The following is a 22,555-nucleotide window of genomic DNA, read 5'->3' as shown; positions in this document are numbered from 1 at the left end:
TTTTAAACATCAAATATCTGGCTATTTTTTATGCATACAATATATTTTTCATAATGCATGGTTTAATTTTTATAAATTGATTTATAAAGAGTCTATTTAATTTTGATGTTTATAGCTAGAAGATTACAAATTAATGAATACAATACAAAAAAAATCAGATTCTGAACAACAAAGGCTATCTATCCCGTTTGGCCCGAGCCAACAGAAGGTCTACTGTGCCACAAGTCATTTAAAATTTTACACACATTGCATTGCCCTCTGTTGTGTAGCCTCAGACCAATCAGAGAGCCTATGACCCTTGTCTACAGTTGAAAGCAGCTACAATGGGCACACAAGTGTTAGAACTGGACCTTGGAGCAGTGGAAGAAGGTCGTCTGGTCCAATGAGTCTCGTTTTCTTTTACAGTGCAAAAGTGTGACCCTCTGGGCAATGTTCCGCTGGAAAACCCTGGGTCCGGCCATTCATATAGACTTAAATTTGACGTGCCACCTACCTAAACATTGTTACAGAGCAGGTCCACCCCTTTTAAAATTTTCAGGAGGCTAACCTTCTTTCACAGAGCATTTGATTAAAAAACCAAATTAAGATGAGTTTCAGAACTTTGTAGCCCACTACATTTGATTTGCCGAAAGAAAAAGAGCACTCTAAAAACTGCTGGTTTGTTTCAACCCAACTTTGGGTCAAATATGGACAAACCTAGCCGTTGGGTTAGCTTTTCACATTACATTTTTTACCCAACGTTTGGGTTTGTCCATATTTGACCCAAAGTTGGGTTAAAACCACCCAGCATATTTTAGAGTGAGTCCATGTGAGAATCAGTCAGTGAAAAAAAAAGAAAAAAAAAAGGAACTGGAGAAAGAGAGAAGGTTAGGCAATATGAGAAACACAACAAAACAAGTCTCCAGACCCTCATCTCTGGACTGTTTTGTCTTTCAACGGTGTCTAGAGATTCATGATTCATTACACAAACACTCATGGATTCCATTTGTTCATCACAACAATGAAAAAAGCTGTTTGATATTTCTTATTGCTATTAAATAAACTCAAAAGACCAACTAAGATGCACCTGCAATTCAAATGCACTTATATTTTCCCAAGTCCCTTTTATATTTCCCCAAGTCCCCCAAGTAAGTGCAAGGGAATGTAAATACAGACTAAAGAACCAGCCAATGAATGATTCAGACACTGGGGATAGATAAAGATACATGTTTATCTATTTTAATATTTAAAAGATAAATAGCTGTTTGTCATTGAACATAATCATGCACTGAATGCCAAAGAGAATTAGATTTAGCTTTCTTGTGTGAATGAGTTTTAAAGTATTTTTAAGTAGTAATAATTTCGTAGTAAACTAAGAAGTTATAGGATTGCCAAGCATGACTAGTTAAAGGGGTCATACTTTTGTCATTTTTCATACTCATACAGAGTTATAACAAAATTACTTCCATTTACACAAAAAATTTACACACAAAAATGATAAAAGTTTAAGTTAAATACAAATTTAAGTTTAATTGCTGCCCTAATTTTGCCCTAATCTGCAATTGCAGTTATTTGCGGAATTATCAACTTTACGTGTGTTGTGCCTCGGCACGGCACGGCCTGGATGAATCCAATGTTTTGAGGAGAATGTGCGGCTGTTAATCACTGCGCCGGTGTGGATCCTGTCATTCAGAATCACATGATTCTACTTTTTGGAAGTATGACCAACATAAGAATTTTCACCGGAAAATGTCATCTGAACAAGCAAGTAACATCCATGTTCTGACCAACTAAGCGGAAAAAAGCATTGCAGTAAATCGCGCTGATTAAATATAACGATCGCTTATCATATCACGTCAAACCGTGCAAATTATACTTTGTTCTCAAATTGTTACTGTTAACAACATCAGTATTGCGTGACTACATTTAATGCCCTTCCGATATTTATCCTTGTTTTCACATGGGCCCGGAACTTTTTTTCTGTAGCCACTCCGAAGTCCGAAGTCTTTTGCATTTTACAACGGGTGAATCTCCAGTTGTCACTGGTGATTGTCGTTTGAACCTTTCTGGATCCGCCATCAAATTGATAAGTTTAATTATATCAAGTGCTGTGAGAAAAGGCTATAAATCTCCACTTTCAACATCCTCACACTCATAGCCTACTAGCCGATACACCTTCTTTATGTGTACAGATGTGACGTAATGACACAAACACATGCTCGAATTTCCAGCGGAAATCCACCAGTACCACTGGAATTAAAAACATTATTACAAGCTTACCGTTTTGAATCAAGCTAAGGCAAGCAGAGAGTTTTGAACACTGGCTGGTTATATACTTGCTAAAAATTTTATTTGGATAATTTTTAACCCAAAAAATTACAGACTTCAGCTTTAAGTGAAATCAAAGCTACAACCTACAGTGATGAGTTCATTGTACTTTTTGAACAGTTCGAACATATTGATGAAGAAAATTGAGCTGCAGCTTTAAAACTAAATAGAAATAAAGAGAAAAGATGACAGAAATCATTGTGACTGACAACCTAAATGGAAGGAAACAATAGCTTACAGGAGATCGCTGGAGTATCACAAGGAGATTTCACAGGTAAGTAGAGCAGGTCAATTGTCTGTAATCTGTACTGGAGAGACCAGACTAAGTTCACACAACTGTTTTCAACTAAAAAAGGAAAACAATGTGTTTTGGTTGTTCATTCACACAACAGTGTTTTGGGGGCCTGCAAAACGCGAATTTGTGAAAATAGTGACGTCATGCGCATGCGGATTACGTGTTCAGTCTATAGGTGCTTAGTGTTTCTTTACAAATGTAACGGACGTTGGCCAGTAAGAGCTGTGCATGTAAACCTCATTCCCCTGGCCTCAAGAGGCGCGCTAGTGACTGGCGCTAGTGGCTGCGGTCTATATAGCGTCCTTGTTAGTGTGCCAGAGAAATCCTGGTCGGCGCGGGTCGAGTTTGGTGCCATGACCCGGATAGGAGTGAGGTTTAGGGGGTGAGTGTAACGGACGTAGGCCAGAAAGAGTTGTGTGTGAACTTCACTCCCCTCTTCTCAAGAGGCGCGCTAGCGGCTGCGTTCTTACCTTGTTACGCCACGTTCGCCTCCCATGCCAAAGACCCTGGTTTGAATCCCGCTCGGTTACACTAAGTGTCATCAGCAACTACTGGTCTGGCAGCATAACACAGCATTTTTGGTCATTTTCGTGGATCCGTGTGAACGGGGATCATTCGAAAGGAAAAACTTTTCTGTTTTTAGTACATCGTTGTCGTGTAACCGCACCAAAAGAGTGGCTCTGAGGTGTGTGCTTTTATACAGGGATGCTGTTTCTGACTATGATTGGACTGGTGAACAGATGGAGAGCGTACGTGACTTTTGTAACACACTTTAACATGAACTGTAGCTACTACTAGTAATCAGACTCTCTCTTTCTTTCTCATGCATAAATTGTTGAGACCCTCTGCCTGGATTTGTCATTTAATCTGTCTGCTTTAAAAATAGCCCATCTGTAAGTCAATGCGGTGGCTGGACCATCAGAGAGGCCAAATATCATCTGGAAATGTATTCAGACAGTGTACTCGCTGTCCAGGATATTATTATTAATATTCAGCCTCATATTGTTACGTGTGCTCACATGAATTATGTGCTGAAACATTCTTTTCATTTAAAAAATGTGACAGAATGTTTTTGAAACTCAGATCATCTTTCGTGAAAGTATGACGGTATATAGAACATGCCTCAGGACAAATTCAAAATAACTTTTTTAAGACTATAAGACTAATTATAACTTTAATAAGGCTATTTTTTTGTTCTTTTCCCCCCAATAATGATTTATCTATAAAAAACTAGGGTTTCACACAGATCATAAAATGTTTTTGTTTACATTTTAAACCAATAGCCTTTTTGAGTTCTGTAAGTTAATGCGTTCAATCAAAAAATGTTTGAAGGATCAAAAAATTATTAAAGTAATTATAAAGTATTTAATTTATATACTTATATATAAATATGAAGAAAAAAAATAAACACCTACACCTAAACAAATGTTACAAATATGTAATGTTTCAAATGATGTGCACTCACTGGTAAAAATTACTCACTTGATTTCACACACTAATGTTTACTTCTCGCCTTTGTTTAGTTTTAATTTTCTCCTGCATCAATATTTAGCTAATCTGAATATTTTGAATACTTGCCTGAATATATTGATTACCTTTAGTAAATCATATGTCACACTGAATAAACATTATTGTTTATGCATCATCCTGGATCCATCATCCTGGATCCATCCTGCATCCGATGGAGATATTGAGGAACCATTGAAATTCACTGGAATTGCAGACTGCAGTACGTGTCTAGTCTTTCAAATGTCAAGATCATTTTGTATTGGTGTAATATTTGTTAAATATAACTGAAGTGTGGCAAGAAGCAGGGCGAGGCCGAGAGCCGTGGGAACGGAGCGAAGTCAGTGGCACGAGTGCACCTGCGCGCCACACTGGTCTCGAGTCCCACGGCAGTCGTCCGTGAGGGGCTTTTGTTTTGTTGTTTGTTTATTTTGGTGATTAAAATTATGTTGAATATTCGCTGGTTCCCACCTCCTTTCCCCTGAACCTTAGTCTTTAACCAGACCTCCATTGGCCAGCAGCGCGGACGAGACATCTAGCCTTTATTATATGATATCTATGCTCGACATGACATGGAGGCGAAATAGAATCTGGGAAAGTTTTCAGGAGAGGGCTCCCTCTGGCGGTTGGATGAATGGATACCATTCATTACATTGCTCTGGCAACTAGCTGAAATAAAATAAGTAAATTTTTTTTTTTTTTTTTTTTTTTACATATATTTCATATTATTTCAGTTCATGTTTATTTTATCTTACAAGTAATTCAAATTTTTTTAATTGTTTAAAAAAATCTCGACTAGAGTCTCAAAAAAAGTGTCCAAAAAAACAAAACCTGAAAAAATATCAACATACAGTGCTAGTCAGCTGGTCAATTTAGCTAGCGTTGGCCTGTAAATAAGGACTGATAACACATCAGTGGATTTCACTACAGCCCATCATTAACACTGGTATGTAACTTCCTCTTCTTCCTTCCTCCCTTAATTTAACCTTTCCTTCCACTCATCCTGTCATCTCATGGGATATGTTATCAACTATCATCTTGCATCTACTGTGCCTTTTTGTTCTTTTCTCTAGTGAGCTGCATAATGAGAAGTGTAAAAAATAAACCAGCGCTTGTTGCTGAAATCTCCTGCAAAGTGACACAAATCTATTTGAATCTATGTATAACAGCCACATTATACATTTATTTTATTGAATTGATACAGTTTATGTTTTAATATTATTATATCATTATAAACAATTTAATGATTATAATGATTATAATGATTATGATCAAATAAATCAATCAATCGATCAATCAGTCAATTCATGGACCAAATATTGCACCTTAATGAAATGTAATTAATAAACAATTAAATTCTGATACTAATGTTGAGATGCAAATCTTGTGAACCTGCAGTGAAAAACCCTCAGAGTAACCTTGATAAACATGCTCACCTTAAAATATCCTTGATAAACATGTTATCTTCAGTTACATGATGAGAGAAGGACAACTGAATATGTTCACAATATTCACAACCCGTCAGTGATGAAAACAAGATACACGATACATACGTCATTTTAAGCAGAGCTTTGCCATTCATTCAAGTTCAAACATCCTTTAGTTTGAGATCATCTTACCTGAGCTTTGCTTTAGATAGATGCAGTCGGGTCAGTCGTGTCATATGACAGTTGCAGAATCAATGTGTCATCAGTGGAGGAAACCTAAGATGCAGCGAGCAGCATGATGAAAAACATGGATTTTTCATCTCGTCCTTCTATCACCTAATAGAAGGACGAGCATTAGAATAGCATGAAAGATATTTTCTCTTGTGAAGATCTAAATTATATAAATAATGCTAAGATTTTCTTATTGTAGTTCGCTTAATAATGTATTTTTTTCACTGTGGGTTTGAGTTGACTGCCAAAGCTGATATAATCATCATTGCAGTTTATTCTTTCATCATGACAAAAAACAGAAAGAAATATAGGATGTGAAGCACATCCATTCAATAAGGCTTTAAAGAATAAACGACGTGAATTATAGATGGGGATTATTTTTGTAGAACATTGTGAAGCAGCTCAAGATGGAATACAAAAAACTCCAAGTATCCTCTAGCACAAGTACATCTGCACTGAGAAACGGCTCTTCGGAGAGCTCCGATTGCAAAGCCACAAGTCGTGTAAGAAACCGTCCTCAGTTGCCAAACCTTGAAGCGTATAAATCATCTATCAAAGATTACAGGCCTTGTTTAAATTGAGAAGACGGCTTGGATGCTCTTCTGTAACTCAATATTGTCATCTCACAGTTTTAACCAGACTCCCAGACTTTGTGTTTGGCTCAGCTCTGATACATGGTCTCTTGTACTTTGCAATGATAATGGACTTCAAAAAGGACAACCCCCTTGAAAATGCTGCCGAAATACATTTATCCAATGTTTTAACCTTTGACTAGACAAGAATAAGAACATTTTTAAGATTCCAAATGATTTATTTTAATTGTTTTATTCAAATTGCAGTTCGTAAATCAAGACCTAGTCTACTTGAATGGGACATATTATTCCCTTTTTCAAAGTTTTGATTTTATTTTTGGATTCCCTGAAATAGTAGCCTGGCAAGCCAGACCCATATCAAGATGTTGGGTCTGGGAACTCACCATTAGCAGGGCTCAATCCGAGGGGCGGGATAAACGGTTGTCTTATAGGATAGCGCTACAACCAACCAGAGCGTTTTCCCACCAGTGGAGCTAGTTGATAGATTAAACTTTTGCCCTATCCAGTCGGCAAAACTCCAAACACATCTTCCTTTTTTAATAATGACTTAAGTGCCGTTCTTTGTTCTTTTCTCAAAGAAAAGCTTAACTCCAAGTCCTCAGAGTCGCAGCCAAAGCCGATTCGAAAGACCGCTGTTCGCCAGCAGCAGCCATCGCGGAACAGTCGCAACTCTGCTGTCATCATGTTAAGCCCGCCAACCGACTCTATACACGATGTGATTGGCCTGACTAGAGTTTGTTTTTTCCAGCTCGAAAGCCAACGGAGAATTGCTAGACGACCCTGGCTGCAAAATACAATTTGCTGCCGCTAGGGTGCGTCTAGATTTCTAGGCTACTGAAATAGGTTTTCATGCTGGAATGTTTAAAAAACACATTATTTTTCACATATTTTACACTGTTGCAGCACCTCTCTTCGCAGTCTGTCAGTAACACTCTGTTTCGTTCCTGTCTCTATGAAGCCCCTCCTACCGAAAAGCACTCTGATTGGTTGGTGGACCAGTTTGTTGTGATTGGTCAACTGCTTCAAGCTTGTTTCAGAAATGTCACGCCCCTTGCCATAGTCGTAGCTGTGTTTGAAATGACCCCCTATACCCTCATTCACTATTCCCTACATTACTCCACTAATATAGTCCACTTGAAGGAGTGAATGAAAATGAGAATTCAGACACTGAATGCGTCGGAAGCATTTCACTCGTATTGCGTTGCAAACTCCTTTTCTCAAGAATACTGAAGCCTTTATTTTAAAACGCAGTGCAGCTGCACAGAGAGCTCAGTGCAGGCTGTCTAAGCTCGCTGATTGGCTGTGCTGCGGCAACTGCACAAACCTATGGCGAAGCTGCGAGGACGTGCAATCCTATCAAAACGCTTCCCGCCTCGCTCGCGCCGAAGAGAGCCAGAATGGACGTGGTTGCAGACTAAAAATAGCCAATTCTTCGCCATAGAGACAGATTTAATCGATTTAAAAAGATTTAAAAAGGCGGCTGTTCCTTCTGTGACAGCAAGCCTCTTCCAGCGCTACGATCATGGCTGGCTCTCTTTACGTCGGAGAGGGAGCCCGCCCCTTTTCCATTCCCGGCCCTCCTCGAGCCCCGGAAGAAGAAAAGGCGCGGTCAGAAGACCAACGAAGCGCATGCCGGGTCTTTCCCCGCGTGCCTAGCTCCCTCCAAAGAGCGAGCCTTCACCAGTGCTGTTTACAAAGACCAGTGAGCGCATGCCGGGTCTTTCCCCGCATGCCTCGCTCATGCTAGAGAGCGAGCCTTCACCAGTGCTGTTTACAAAGACAGACCAACGCCCCTCTCGCGAAGCGGCTGGCATCGTCTCATTCAGCGGATTGGTGGAGGAACTGGATGACAGTTTGTCAGTGGCGGCATCTGAGGGCGAGGATTGATCGGCCTCTGCGGACCCCGCCCTTTCTTCTCAGCCAAACAAAAGTGACACTAGAGCGAGTTTTTCCACGTCATCACCCGCGCTGTCGATGAGTTAGGCCTCGACTGGTCTTCGCCGGAAGAGCCTACTAGAAGCTGCCTGGATGAGTGGTTCCTGCCGGGCGCCAGCAGGCCTTTCGCCAACGCTCAGCCCCCTTTTTTCCTGAGGTCCACGAGGAGCTCACAAAGTCATGGCGCACCTCCTACTCAGCCCGCCTGCGTACTTCTGCCTCTACGCCGCTCTCGCCGACGGTGCGGAGGAGAAGGGGTATGTGAAACTGCCACCCGTAGAGGAAGTGGTGGCTGCTCATCTGTGCCCTCCCACTGCTGGCGGTTGGAGAACAAAGGCTACACACCCTTCTAAGCCGTGCAGATGTCTTATGCACTCGCAGACCGAGCCTACACTGCCGCTGGCCAGGCAGCGTCTGCATTACATACTATGGCGGCCCTTCAAGTGTTCCAGGCGAAGCTCCTCCATGCTATGGGCGAGTCGGGACCTGACCCAGCCGCCTTCAGAGACCTGCGCAGCGCCACCGACCTGGCCCTGCGAGCCACAAAGACCACTGCCCAGGCCATCGTTCTTAACATGGCCAGCCTTGTGGTGTTGGAGCGCCACTTGTGGCTGAATTTGACTCAGGGACGCCGACAGAACCGCCTTCCTTAACTCACCAGTCTCCACTTCCGGTCTCTTCGGTCCTTCAGTGAAAGGGTTTGCTGAGCGCTTCACGGAGGCACAGAAGGCATCGCATACCATGAGACATTTCCTCCCTAAGCGCTCTAGTTCTGCCTCACGACGCCCCAAGAGCGTGCCGCCCATGCAGCCAGCCAAACCAGCGCCGCAGGTGTCTCAGCCCCGCCCAGCGGCTGAAACCAGCCAGCGCCTCAGGCCAGCGAAACGCTTCCCGTTCCCCAAACACCAGGGCCCGCGGCCAAAGCTCACGCTGGACCCAGAACCTAGGAAGTCGGCTGATTGCTCAAGTGCTTCTCAAAGCTCCCTCTTCAGTTCAGGCGGAGATGTATTAACTGCAGAACACGGGCCCGTCTCTCTTCACGCACCCCTGCAATCAAACGCTGTTTTAACAGCGACCCACATAAAGCACAAAAGAGCAAATTTCTCCCAAACACCTGGGAGGTCGGGTCCCCGAGTATTGGCAGCCTGCCCCCAGACTTCATTCAACCCCTAGCAACTCGGGCCAAGGCCTGGCAAGCTCTCTCCGGAGTGTCAGCTTGGGTAATGAATACTATAAAGCAAGGCTACTCGCTTCAGTTCGCTCACAGACCCCCGCGCTTTCGCGCAATAGTCAACACATCGGTAAGGAGCAACGAGCGCTCCAGAGTCTTGCCTTGAGTTTGGGCCCAATGACTCCAGAGTCTCCAGAGTTCTTCAATATTCTCGAGAAAAGGAGTTTTCCCAATGTGTTTGCAACGCAATACTCGTTCCCTTATCTCTCAGGGAACCGAGGTTACGTTAGTAACCGAGTACGTTACTGATATAGAGAATAACTCCCTTTGGAGTGGACTTTGTGCTTTGTAACTTCGCAGATCTTTTTCATGTGCAAACAGCAACATTTCACATGCAAAAGAAAGTTGAAAATGTAAGGTTAGGTCTATTTTATTCATGACTTTCAAAGTACACTGTAAAAAGTGGTAACTGCAATTGTTACAATGAACAACTATTTCTACCTGATCTAATCCATAAAAAAAGTTTTGTTGGTATAAATTGCTAAATTTAAGTTCAAACAGTGATGTTAAATTATATTTTTTGACTTGAATAAAACCAGTTACCATTTTTTTCCACACAGCTCGACTACTCTACCTCCTTTGTTGGCCTCCATAATTCTCCATGAATACATCCATTTGAGTGGTGTTGTTTGAATTGCCTGTAATCTGCAGAAATGCTCTGCTGAGGTCTCCAACAATATTTTCAAGGGTCCGGTGCCTCACTACCTTAAGTTTTCCATTAAGATGTCCATTGATTTCTCTACGGGGCTCATGCTGAACTAGAAAAACACTGCATTCTTTGGTGAGCACCTGGGTCATTCTGATATAATTGTGCTGGATAATTTTTAGGATTTTTAAAAATAATTTCATTTGAAAAGGTTACTGCTGAACTTTCCAGAAATCACATTTTCCCACTTCAGCTCCAAAGTATCATTAACTATGATGTCAGAAAAATGAAACCGCAATTTTAATTAGTGAAATGTCACAGCATAATGGGACTGAACTGAAAGTGAAGGGACATGGACAAAAACTACAGACTAAACCTTATGCACCAGAGAAACAAATGCACAGCCATCTTTATAATGTTGTGTTTGAAAATTAGCTGAAGTGGTTTATTGTAGAGTTAATGAAAGTTATCATGAGCATTGTAGGCTAATGTTTGAAGCGGATTTCATAATAAATGTCAGTATAAGATTTCAAAACGAGCGGTTCATTCATAAATCCATAAGATCTTACCTTCTTTATGTGGAAAATTAAATACAAACCTGGAAGACAAGACAAGACAAGCGCAGCGCTGAAAAGGGGCTTTATTTTGGTAACTTGCCTAAAAATGTACTTTTTTTAAATATAGGCCTACACAAATATTACAAATATTACGTGACTATGCAAAAGTCTGTCAGGTATATGACTATCAGTACTGTAGTGTTACTTTAGTAGTGCTAGCAAGTCATGGGGATGTGCATTACAAAAATTGACCATTTTCGTGAATGATTAATGTAATAATAGCATAAATGTAACGAAAAAGTGATTCTATCATTCATTTTAACCGTCACTCAAAGTGACCATTGTTTTTTGCATTTTATATAGACCTATGGGGATTATCATTTTACAAAACCGCGAGGTATCAGTTCTTATAATTCTGCCACTCCATCTCCATAGAAACACCTTTTTGGCGTCTGAACTGAAGTCTTAATGGGCGTTAGCCAAGTCTGAGGAAACGATTGGCTAGTGTTCATACGACTGACATAGTCTGAGACCAATAGACGAAAGGTTTGTAATGATTTTACCGTAATTCACCAATCAAATCCAGAGATTAAAACGAACTGTTTTTCTATTGGACTACGACACTCGGCTTCCGTTTTGAACGCAGCGATTGCGTAGTGGTGGTGATTGTAACAGAGGAGGTTTGTTTTGCTTTTCATCTAGCTTTTAGATTACTACTGTTTGATATGTATTTTGGTCTTTACGTTTTTGCCGTTAATTCGTGCAATAAATACAAGCAATGGTAAACCATTATTAGATCCATATGATCATGATAAATACATATTTACTGCATGTACTGTAGGTGAACGGTGATTTCTGAAGGTTTATCGACTATACATCACGCATGGCAAGACAGGGAGTATCAAGACCAAAGGTAGCGGTTATAAACGATTATATATGTTTTAATTATTTTATATATGATACTATGTAAGTTATTATGCTGTGTTTTGTTTAGCATTAAAGCCAATTGTCTTGCAGGTGGTCTCATCAGGCAGACTGACGGGGTCCGGACGGGGACAAATACAAAAAAAACGGTAACAAACCGGATAAAAGATATCCTAGATAAAAGATATAATAGAATGAATTTTAGATGCTATTTGTTTCACACATTTAACAAACATAAATGTTGTCTGGTTTAGTTTTGCTGGAAGATGTGTGCCTCCTCTTGAACCAGCGTATTCTCTATATTCTACAGACTCTGAAGATCAGGTAAAGAAGCCCCATATATGAGGTTGAGTATAAAGAATCAGTATCATGATTTTTAAATTCATGTGACATTCTTTCACATTGAAAATTGCTTCCAGGTGACAACAATACACGAGGGACTGGACCGATGTGCTGCTTTATTGAATGGAATACTACAAGCAGAACAAGCAGGTATTGTATTTACAAAATCAGACCTCATTTTCTGTGTTTAGCAATTAAGTAGTGATGAGATTAATAATCTTCACACAACAGAATCAACAGAATCTAAGCCCAAACAACAGGGAACAAAAACCTGCACCTTCAAATCCAAACCCAAGAATTTATCAAGAAAAATCGAGACTGACAAAAAAAAGCATGGGAAGAAGACAACCACGGCAATACATGTGAAAAAAAGGGCAGGTAATGTACTCTAAGTGTACATAATTTTTTCATCTTAGACATACTTGTGGAATATCTGTTTTTTTATGGAAGCTGGTTTCCACCATGGAATAAAAAGTGTAAATGCCACTTTATATCTCACAAATCTGAGAAAAAGAGAAATCTGAGACAAAAAACCCCAAAAAACTCCCAATTCTGACTTTATATCTATACTCACAATTACATGGATAAAGTCAGAATTGCAAGTTTACAGTATATCTCACCATTCTGACTTTTTCTCAGATTGGTAAGATATAAACTCGCAATTGTGAGTTATAAAGTCTGAATCGTGAATTGCAAGAAAAAAAGTCAAGACTTGTGAGATAAAAAGTCACAATTACTTTTTTTTTTCTTAACAAGCTTCCATTGTTTTTGAAATTACATCTTCGTCAATCTTTTCGGTTCATTTTCCTCCTTTGTTGTAAAATCCTTATTGGATATGTGTGACTGCCACAGCAGAGTGATTCTTTTTAACAGCTATTTGCAGAAGCACAAAATACTGCTTCACAGCCTATCTATCTTTCTTACTGTAGCTGCAGTGCAGAGGACGATTGCATCCTCCAGTTGTCACCTGAGTTCAGCAGGGCAGCCGAGTCGTCGTGGTGATCAGAACCCTGGGGTCAAACCGGCGCAAGGATCACAGGATCAACCTTCAGCACTGACCCGTGTAACGCAAGCAGAACATGCCCAGCAAGTCTCAGTTCCACTGGCCTCCTCTCAGTCTGCTGCTAGCTGTAATCTGCCGACTTCTGGTAAACAGACACGCTCACTAACACATTATATATTTAATTCTGTGGGTTCTGTAAAGGGCCTGCTCAAATGATGATCATTTATTAGAATGTCTTACTGTACTTCTGTCTTAACTTTTTTACTCACCAGCTGCTGTGGCTAGTGGTTTTCCAAAGTTACCAGCCACTCAGCATTTTCTCTGGCCACAGTTTTGACATCGATACCATGGGGAAAAAGTGCCATATAGATATTTTTTATATTATCTGTGGCTTAATAATAATAATATATATTATAATAATATTATTATAGTGGCTTTATGGTCGCTCACTTTGGTTGTGAGCACAAAATGAAGTAAAATACGCTCAATCCCACGTCGAAATTCAAGCCCTGTAATGCTAACAATATTCATCCGGAGCAAATGAAACGAGTGTGTGAGGGGAGATGGGTTTGTGTGTCAACTCGCTGTCGAAGAGATGGGAGAGTGGGAAAGCGCAGCTGGTCAATTTTTCTTATCGGAAATCGTGCATCTATTCTGGGGAAAATGAGTATTGGAAGCGTTTCAGATATTTCAGAATCAAGATGTATCGAAAAATCTATATTTTTGACAACACTACATTGCACTTAGTTTATTATTTAAGATTCCTTTTTAAAAGACTTTGAAAAATGTATGTATTATATATAAAATTCAACCCGCCAATATGGCTAGTAGTAGTAGTGACTGCGCTACACGACACTGCTGAAATCCACCCGCATTTGGCGGGTGTAAATGTCAAGCTCTGCTGATATCATATCCAAATGGTTTCTCCCTCTGTTTGCAGGTCAGGTTCACACATCCACTCTATTTAACTGTCGGCTGACTACATCCACTCCTGCATTGAGCCCCCAGAGACCTGGATCAGCTCACAGTGAACCTGTAAATTTACTGCACTACTTTGCAAACTAAAATAGAACAGTGAGGGTTGTCAATCAATTAAAAAATAATCAATTGCATAAAATACATGAAATGGTGATTAATCAAATGATTTTCAATATATATCAGTTATTGATGATAAAATCAACCATATTAAGATAATTCATCATTACTTTGGAAGACAAGTAAAGCGTCTATTTGTTTTATTATTATAACTAAACATAAGCCTATCACTTTATCACTTTTGCATAGTCTATGTAAATTATTAACTTTTTGGTCTATGTACTGTACACATGTGTCGGAGTTACACTGCCATTCAAACGTTTGGTATTGTTGAGAATTTATTAATGTTTTTAAAAGTAGTCTCTTATGCTTACCAAGGCTGCATTTGTTTAATTAAAAAGTACAGTAAAAACAGTAATATTGTGAAATATTATTACAACTTAAAATAACAATTTTTCTATTTGAATATATTTAGAAATGTAGTTTCTAGTTATTAGCCATTAATCCAGTCTTCAGTGTCACGTTATCCTTCAGAAACCAAACAGCACTTAATTAATGTTTAAAATAATTTCTTAAAACAAAGAAATTTAAAGGATATGCTAATTTGGTGCTAATCAACAAACATTTCTTGTTATTGCTAATGTTGAAAACGTGTCACATATTTTTGTAACCGTGTCATATTTTTTCAGGATTCTCTGATGAATAGAAATTTGAAAAGAACAGCATTTATTTGAAATCGTTTTTTTGTAATAATGTGTGAAAGTCTTTACTTTCATGTATTATCAATTAAATGCATACTTGCTGGATAAGAGTATTAATTTAACTTATTGACCTCAAACTTTTGAATGGTTTTGATGACTTTCTTTGAGATGCTGCGATGATTCTTATTATTGAATATACACACTGGATGTGTTAAATTAAACAATTGTACTAAATTAACTTCACTTAAAATTGATATCTCTCTCTCTCTCTCTCTCTCTCTCTCTCTCTCTATATATATATATATATAAAAAAAATTTTGGTTACTTTTACACTCTGAGACAAGTAGGGAAACAGATCTAGTGAGTAAAAGTGTCATTCACCTTGCTTTCGTCTTTCTCTGTTGTTTTTAGTGTACTTCACAGTGTGTACTGAGCAGTGGTGGCTCATCTGGGGAGTTTCATCAGTCGAGGGCCATGAGTGCTGCCATCCCCTCCTGCCCTCATGCTTCTGAAGAAATGTCTGCCACTCCAAATCCGTATGTGGCTTCTTTCTCAATGCCACCCCCAGTCCAACGACAGTCTCCAGTTACTGTATCTCCTGTCCAAAATGGGTCCTGCACTCCAGTAAGGCATGGGCTACCTATAATCACCAGCCCTGTCTGCAGTGTTCCTCAAGTTAAATTGACATCATCCACTGGGTCCTTGATCTGCCCCTCAGCAACACAGACGCCCAACCAGCTTCTAGTCAGCCAGACTCAGCCTGATCCAAATGGACCAGTACAGGAGATCTGCTCTGAGGAGAGTGTAGAGGATGAAGATGAAAAACATGGGATGGACAATACAGCTGTCAGAGACATCAGCTGTCAGACCAGCTATGAGAAATTAACAGTTCTGAGTCACAAAGTCAAACCCACCAGTCCAGAGAAAACCGCACGGAAAGTGGTGACTGTTAAATATCTGCTGGGAGAGCTGAAGACTTTAGTTGCTAATCAGGGTGAGAATATTTGATTTATTTTCAAATTTATTTTTTAAATCTTTGACTTTACATCCATCTTAAGTACTTGAATTTAGGAAAAAAAAACTCAAAGTCAGCATGAAACTTTGCAAAAGTCTTTTCTTCCTTGTTGTGACGTAGAGTGAAATTCTACGCTTCTCAAACAAGAAGAAATGTTGGGCATGTGGAATTGATTGGATGGTTGTGGTTTGCTATGGCTGTGATGTCATGTGAGTGACAGGTTGTCCCGCCCTCGCTCCAATAAATACATAATCAGAGAAGAGATGTTACTGCAATTGGGAGAAGTTATTTTAATTAAAGATTATGAGGGCACATTAATAAAAATAAAAAAAAACAAGGATGTGCATGGATAAATCATTTATGCAATATTCAATAAAAAAATAAGAATTGTCGATTTTGATTTCATGGTGACTTTAAAGTGGTATTTAACCAGAAAATGAGAAGTCTTCATGTTGTTCCAAACCTGTATGCCATTCTTTCTTCTGTGAAACTCGATTTAAAATATATTTTGCAGAATGTTTTTTTTCATTCAATGAGCCCAAAATGGGGTTCAAAACGTCACTGACTTTAATTATATAGACGAGACATTTGTCAGCATATCTTTTTTTAAATTTGATATTTTTCTCTGTGTTGTTGTCAGGGTCTTATTACAGGGCTGTCTTCCAATCATCTGGGAGTTTTCGTTTATAAAAGTTGATATCCTGTTTCAAACTTGAGATGGTTAACTAATTCACTTTCTTTAACAATCAAAAAATTGGACATTGGCATTTAAGCAGATTTTTCCCCTCTGGGTGTTATTTTCAAGTTTTATTACACGTTTGCTCTTCTGTGCAGACAGTGAAGCTGTGCGTCTGATCTCTGAGGTGGAGCAGAGTATCTCACTACTTCCTGTCATGGTGGGCAGCACCAACATCCAGGCTGAGATTGCGCTCGCTTTACAGCCACTCAGGAGTGAGAATGTACAGCTGCGAAGGTCAGCAACTCAAAGAGTGTTTACAGACATGCATGTCAGTGTGTTGCAAGGATGTGTGTGAATTTGTATTAAGGCTATTAAATGATTAAAGACTGTAATTGAATTAATTGCATGATATGCCAATTAATCAGATTAACCACATATATCAATGTGTTGGGAAAAGCTCCCACATCAAGTTTATGACATTGTGGCAGACAAAGGCATTGAATAGATTTTGGGTGTTGATGTATTTTGTGGGCGGAGCCTACCTGGTGGCAGAAAGTAGTATAGTGTATGGATAGTAGTTTGAATATATTTACAACATGATGCCTTCTCCAGTTATTTGAATGGTTTGCCAGCAGAAGACATGTTGTCATACACTAAGCTAACCCTTAGCAATGGGATAAGTTTTCCTGACCCGTACTCACGGTCATATGTGGGTCAAGAAACCAATAAATGACCAAAATTACAGTGGCTGGACATCTTCGTATTCCTTTTGTAAAAAACCCAGCGTCTAACAGCTTAAGGCATACAAATCTCTTTACGCATAATCGCATATCATTTTGTACTTTGGTCATGTCTAATGTATTATGGACCGAGGTACTGCCTAGTCAGTGGCAAAAACACAAAACGCAGCAATACAAGTCAAACAACAATATACTAATGGCGAACTGGACTTGCAATGTCTGGGTCAGGACAGTAGGCTACAACTTTTTTTCATGATAAAACACTAGAATTACTACTTCTACTACTATCTAGTCTATTTCAAATGTTATAGGTTTAATTTAAGTTTATTTCATGCTGTAACTGTAAGGTGAATACATTATTCCCTCTTATCAACTGTTTTTGTAATTTATGTAAATCTATTGTTCACATCAAATGTATGCTTTATTCATCAGTCCACTCTGTCTAAATGGTCTGCACTAAATGTCTGCGTTTAGCTTCTTAAGACGATGGTATTGTATGAAAATGAAGAAGACCATCTTTTTTCCAATCTAATTCTGACATCTAAAGGCACAAGACATTTTTTTCATTATTTTGTGGATCTCGCCCCATTTTCCTCCAATTGTTACCACTGTTTTTCTGCCACCATAATGCGCACACAACTGCAGTGACGTAATTCTGATGTTTACTACCAAATGGTCTATACTATAGCATACAAAAATATATTGTTTGTTTTATTTGCATGGCATTGGACATAAGCTTTTGAAGAATGTGTTCATTTTCTATCATGTTTTTTTTTCTCCAAATTATTCACACTTAAATTGATAACCCTAATTTGTGTTTATTTGCATGTCTCCCAGGCGCTTGCGAATACTCAATCAGCAGTTATTGGAGCGAGAGAGAGCAGAACGGCGAGCCAGACCGGAGGCCTGTGACATGGAGGGTGAGTGGAGCCATGCTGTCTTCTCTGTTCTGTCTGTAAAAGGCTTGACTTAAGAAGGAATACATCATATGGAAGAGTAAATGTGCAAATATGTAAATATATTTTTAGAATTTAGCTTTTTATTTTCTGTCTAGCCGTGTGGATGCATGAAAACAACCTTTGTGAACCATTGGCATGGTTCTGTTACAGTGGTTGCCTTGCAGTCTCTAAACTTCACTCTACAAACTCAGTTAAATGAGAGCCATAGAGAGCTTGATGATCTGCAACAGGAGAACATGAGACTACGGAAAGCCATGGAGGACAAAGACGGTGACCTGAAGCAGCACAAAGAGTTGTGTGAGTTAGAGAACAGTCGGATAAGGCTGGGTAAGAGTATTCTCTTATTGTGTTGTAGCTTTAAATCATGTTTCCATTTGGAAAGGAAATTTATATTATATTAGTTTGGTTGTTTTTTATTTTATTCGTTTTTGATCATTTTCTCAAAATGTTCATGGTATTGATACCCCCATAGTATTCTTGTTGTGTTGTGAATATCTGAACATGCAATATATCAAAAGAAAGAACAGACCCTCTGCTTTTAAGCAAAAAAAATCAATTTTATTCTAGCATGCATTCTTTTTTTTAATCAACAAAAAGCTGAGGAAATCACATTAATCTGCAAACTAATGAAAGTGAAAAAAAAGTGACGTGAAGGCCAAGTATGGTAACCCAGACTTGGAATTTGTCCTCTGCATTTAACCTATCCAAGTTAGTGCACAAACATTAGGAGCAGCGAGTAGTGAACAGACACAGACAGACACACACACACACAGACACACACAGAGCAGTGGGCAGCCATGGGTGTTAGTTGCCTTGCGGAAAGGCACTGCAGTCGAGGGTATTGAGGGTGGAAGAGAGCGCTGTTCATTCACTCCCCCACCTACATTTTCCTGCCTATATTGAGAATCGAATCTGACTCTCTAACCATTAGGCCATAACTGCCCAACATTTACAAATATTAATGTTTACAAATTAGACTTCATTGTAAGGTGTTATCATTGACTTTATAATCACTATATTTACTGTTAAATTGACATTTCAAGCCCTTTTCTTTTTGCTGTAAGTGATTGTCATGCTATTTTACCCATGCAGAGATGAATGAAGCATTAGCTGAAATGCAGAGGTACCAGGGTAAACTCAAAAAGGATGAGATTGAGAAGACTGTACTGTCTCTGAGTCTCCGGCAGAGTGAGGCAGAGATCAGCAGACTGCAGGAAGTCATCAGGTAATTTAACAAGTGGTTCTTACTGATGAGTAGGGTACTGTATGTTCTGATAGTGTCACGGACAACAGTGAAATACGATGCTAAATGCAAACGATCATATAATTGTTAGTACTTAAAGGTGCCGTAGGTGATTCTCTGCAGAATTTTTTGTTTTGTTATGCTGGTTGAAAGTCTATTAAATGCGCTGTGAAGACAGAGCGAGAATGGCAAGCAGCAACAACCTCACTTTCCTTCTGAACCGACAACAAGTGACACTGGCAAAGGATCTGCGATCTATATATCTTCTTTGGAGCCAAGCAGACTCTCATCGTGGGAACTCTGTCATGCAAGAAATATAACACACTGACAAGTCTTGCTAGCTAAACAAACCGAAAACTTGCTGCATCTAATTCTGTTTTTAAGAATTTGTTTACATTTGGTATTGTAGTGTTACTAACTGTGCTAATAAAGCTCTCTCACCGGTGAATGACGGCGATTTGCAGGGAGGGATGGACGTACACTTTCACTGCTATCAGGCTAAAGCTAGCATTTTCCCAGATGTCCTACAGCACCTTTAAGATAGTCAAATAAATATCCTCATCAGCTTTTAAAAATAGGAGAAAACTTGTCTGTTTTGTTGGCTTCAAAGGCTGTGCATCCAGTCAATCAAACTCTATTTTGATGCACATTCATTTGTTCACCCAAAACTGAAAATTCTGTCGTCATTGAATTCTCACCCTCATGTTCCTGTTACTCACCAACCTGTATGAATTTCTTTCTTCTGCTATTCACAAAAGAAGATATTTTAAAGAATGTTGGTTACCAGACAATTGACGATAGCCATTGCCTTCCAATAGTCAATAGCTACTGTCAACTGTTTGATGATGACAGAATATTCATTTTTGGGTGAACTATCCATTAAGCCATGTTAGACATGCCAACATGGACAGGTTGTGTGACAAGCCCTCATCTTTTTGAGTGTGGGACAAGCCATTTTGATACCATTATGTTGCCTCTTGATGTTCACTCATGAATCACTCATCTAAACTATAAAGAAATTACATCTTCAAATGAAATCTTGAGAATCTAGCATGTAACCGAAGATGCATGTGAGATGCCGGTCATTGTAACCTTTGTTTTTTCATGCACACAGAAATCTGGAGAGAAGTCAAACAAAAGACACTAGCAAATATTCTCCTCAGCAGGACTTGTGCCAATCAAACTCTCAGCTTACTAAGAGTGTTCTGGAATTGCATGAAAATGCACAGAGGGAGTCCACTGTGTCAGATCAACTTTCAAACTCTGTAAAGACCTACCTTCAGACCCTGGAGGGCATCGGACAGGCCTCTCCTCTCCACCGAGTTCACTGTAAGTCCCAGACATTACAACTAGTCTCCCCTGGTCAGATTAATGGTGGAAAAGACAACTTTATGCCATCAGATGTTAAAGTCTGCTCACCAACGGATAGGGATATACACAAACAAACCCTGGAAACTATAGCTGAGAATATTCCTCAGTCAGAAGAGCAGAAAAGAACAATGTTTGCTCCTTTAAAAGAGACTCCAGTAGTGCAACTTCCCTCAGGAGTTGCTCATAGTAAACCGCTAACTCAGTGTAATGAGCTGAGAACAGCCAAGAATCAAAGAGAAGAAGTGGATGCGGATGTAGGGCTTAAAAAATATATGGGCCGTGCTTTTGAAAAGCTGGACATCTCAGATGGGCTCCACATTCAGGATGCAAAGAATGATGGCAGAGATTTCCTTTCAGAACATCAAGGTGTGGCCTTGCAGTTAAATCAGAAAATGAAGGGCCTGAATAATCAATCGGTGCAATCTCTGCGTGCCCGAAGGATGGGTGTTCAGTCAGCATACTTTGGACACCCTTCAGTGATAGAGAACACCTTTTCCTCTTGTGATATTAAATCTTTAGCCTCTGATTGGAGCATAAACTCCTGGTCCACGTTTAACACACAGGATGAACAGAATTTTAGGGATGGGCTTGCAGCACTAGACGCCAGCATAGAAAGTCTGCAGAAGACCCTGAGAGTTGATCGAAACAAGTAATTTAATATTTCTGAATGCTGAGTGTGTTGTTTTTAAATGGATTACATGTAATTAATGGATATCTTTACATGTCTCTTTATTTTTATTAAATTATTATGTGAAACATCACTGAATATTACATTTCTTGTTGTATTTTTTCTTTGGTCTTAAGACTACCTTTCCACTAGGGTTTCCTACCATCTCGTATTACACAGAAACATCAGGTATTTAAGCAAACAATGTGCCCCATATTAAATCTCTAGAGGGCAGTTTGTCCTGTATTGTATCATTATACATCCAAACGGCTGACATTAAACCTCTGGAACACCTAACACATTATTTAAATATCCTTAGGCAAGTTAAAAATGCCAGACACTAATTTTAGGCCGCCAGATATTAAGCTGACTGGAGGGCTCTGGAACTGAGGTGGTAAATAGGGGAACTTAAATTTATATTTAATTTGGAATTACATTATCCCCCTTTTCACCATGTCTGATTTAGTGAACTGAAACACACACACACTCACACTCAAATCAGGTTTGTCTGCATCTGTGGAACGCTTGTTAGCAAGCATTGTTAGGGCCAGGGCCGGCCCTGACCAATTTGCTGCCCTAGGCAAGATTTTACCTGGCGCCCCATGCATCACAGCCCATTTCACCCCGTCATTGTGTTCATGATTTAGCATATATATAGGCCTATATACACACACACACACATTACAGCCTAAACACAAATACCAAGAGCATTACATAGCATTCAAGTCAAGTCCCCATTATCTTTTATAGCACGATTTACAATAAAGATTTAATGTGAACTTTGCTATTTTGAATAAACCTGTAAATAAATATCATTACTATGCCATAAAATGTACAGGCCAAAAGTTTGGAAACATTACTATTTTTTATGTTTTTGAAAGAAATTTCTTCTGCTCATCAAGCCTGCATTTATTTGATCAAAAATACAGAAACATTTTTAATATTGTGATATATTATTACAATTTAAAATAATTGGTTTTCAATTTATTATACTTTAAATTATCATTTATTTCTGTGATGCAAAGCTGAATTTTCAGCATCATTACTCCAGTCTTCAGTGTCACATGTGACATCCGGTCTATCACATGATCCTTTAGAAATCATTCTAATATGATGATTCATTATCAAAGTTGGAAACAGTTCTGCTT

The 22,555-nt window shown here is 39.2% G+C and overlaps 1 protein-coding gene across 6 annotated transcripts; it reads left to right on the top strand.

Moving 5' to 3' along the window:
• The first annotated feature begins 11,140 nt into the window (after positions 1–11,140).
• ccdc14 (coiled-coil domain containing 14) lies at positions 11,141–21,511 on the top strand. 6 transcript variants are annotated; one of them, XM_082189788.1, is made up of 14 exons: positions 11,141–11,408; positions 11,570–11,641; positions 11,746–11,801; positions 11,907–11,976; positions 12,072–12,144; positions 12,226–12,372; positions 12,924–13,142; positions 13,938–14,032; positions 15,145–15,727; positions 16,583–16,721; positions 18,027–18,087; positions 18,222–18,453; positions 19,219–19,351; positions 20,484–21,511. In XM_082189788.1, exons 2-14 carry the CDS (start codon positions 11,612–11,614, stop codon positions 21,391–21,393), a joined length of 2,748 nt encoding a protein of 915 aa, XP_082045914.1. In that variant the 5' UTR covers positions 11,141–11,408; positions 11,570–11,611; the 3' UTR covers positions 21,394–21,511. The 6 variants fall into 6 exon arrangements, with proteins under 6 accessions (XP_082045914.1, XP_082045915.1, XP_082045913.1 ...); XM_082189789.1 differs by lacking the exon at positions 11,141–11,408 and having other exon boundaries at positions 11,415–11,641; positions 18,030–18,087; XM_082189787.1 differs by lacking the exon at positions 11,141–11,408 and having other exon boundaries at positions 11,415–11,641.
• Positions 21,512–22,555: the final 1,044 nt, after the last annotated feature.

Source organism: Leuciscus leuciscus (assembly GCF_965113295.1).
Source record: "Leuciscus leuciscus genome assembly, chromosome: 14".
Lineage (NCBI taxonomy): Eukaryota > Metazoa > Chordata > Actinopteri > Cypriniformes > Leuciscidae > Leuciscus > Leuciscus leuciscus.
Note: the sequence above shows the minus strand (reverse complement) of the source record. Positions and strands in the feature narration are given on the sequence as shown.

Excerpts from the sequence above, each read along its gene's own strand:
- ccdc14 (XM_082189788.1), top strand. The coding sequence starts at position 11,612 with ATGGCAAGACAGGGAGTATCAAGACCAAAG. Across the intron at positions 14,033-15,144 it reads GATCAGCTCACAGTGAACCT|TGTACTTCACAGTGTGTACT; the intron begins GTAAATTTACTG and ends TGTTGTTTTTAG. Across the intron at positions 18,454-19,218 it reads GAACAGTCGGATAAGGCTGG|AGATGAATGAAGCATTAGCT; the intron begins GTAAGAGTATTC and ends TTACCCATGCAG.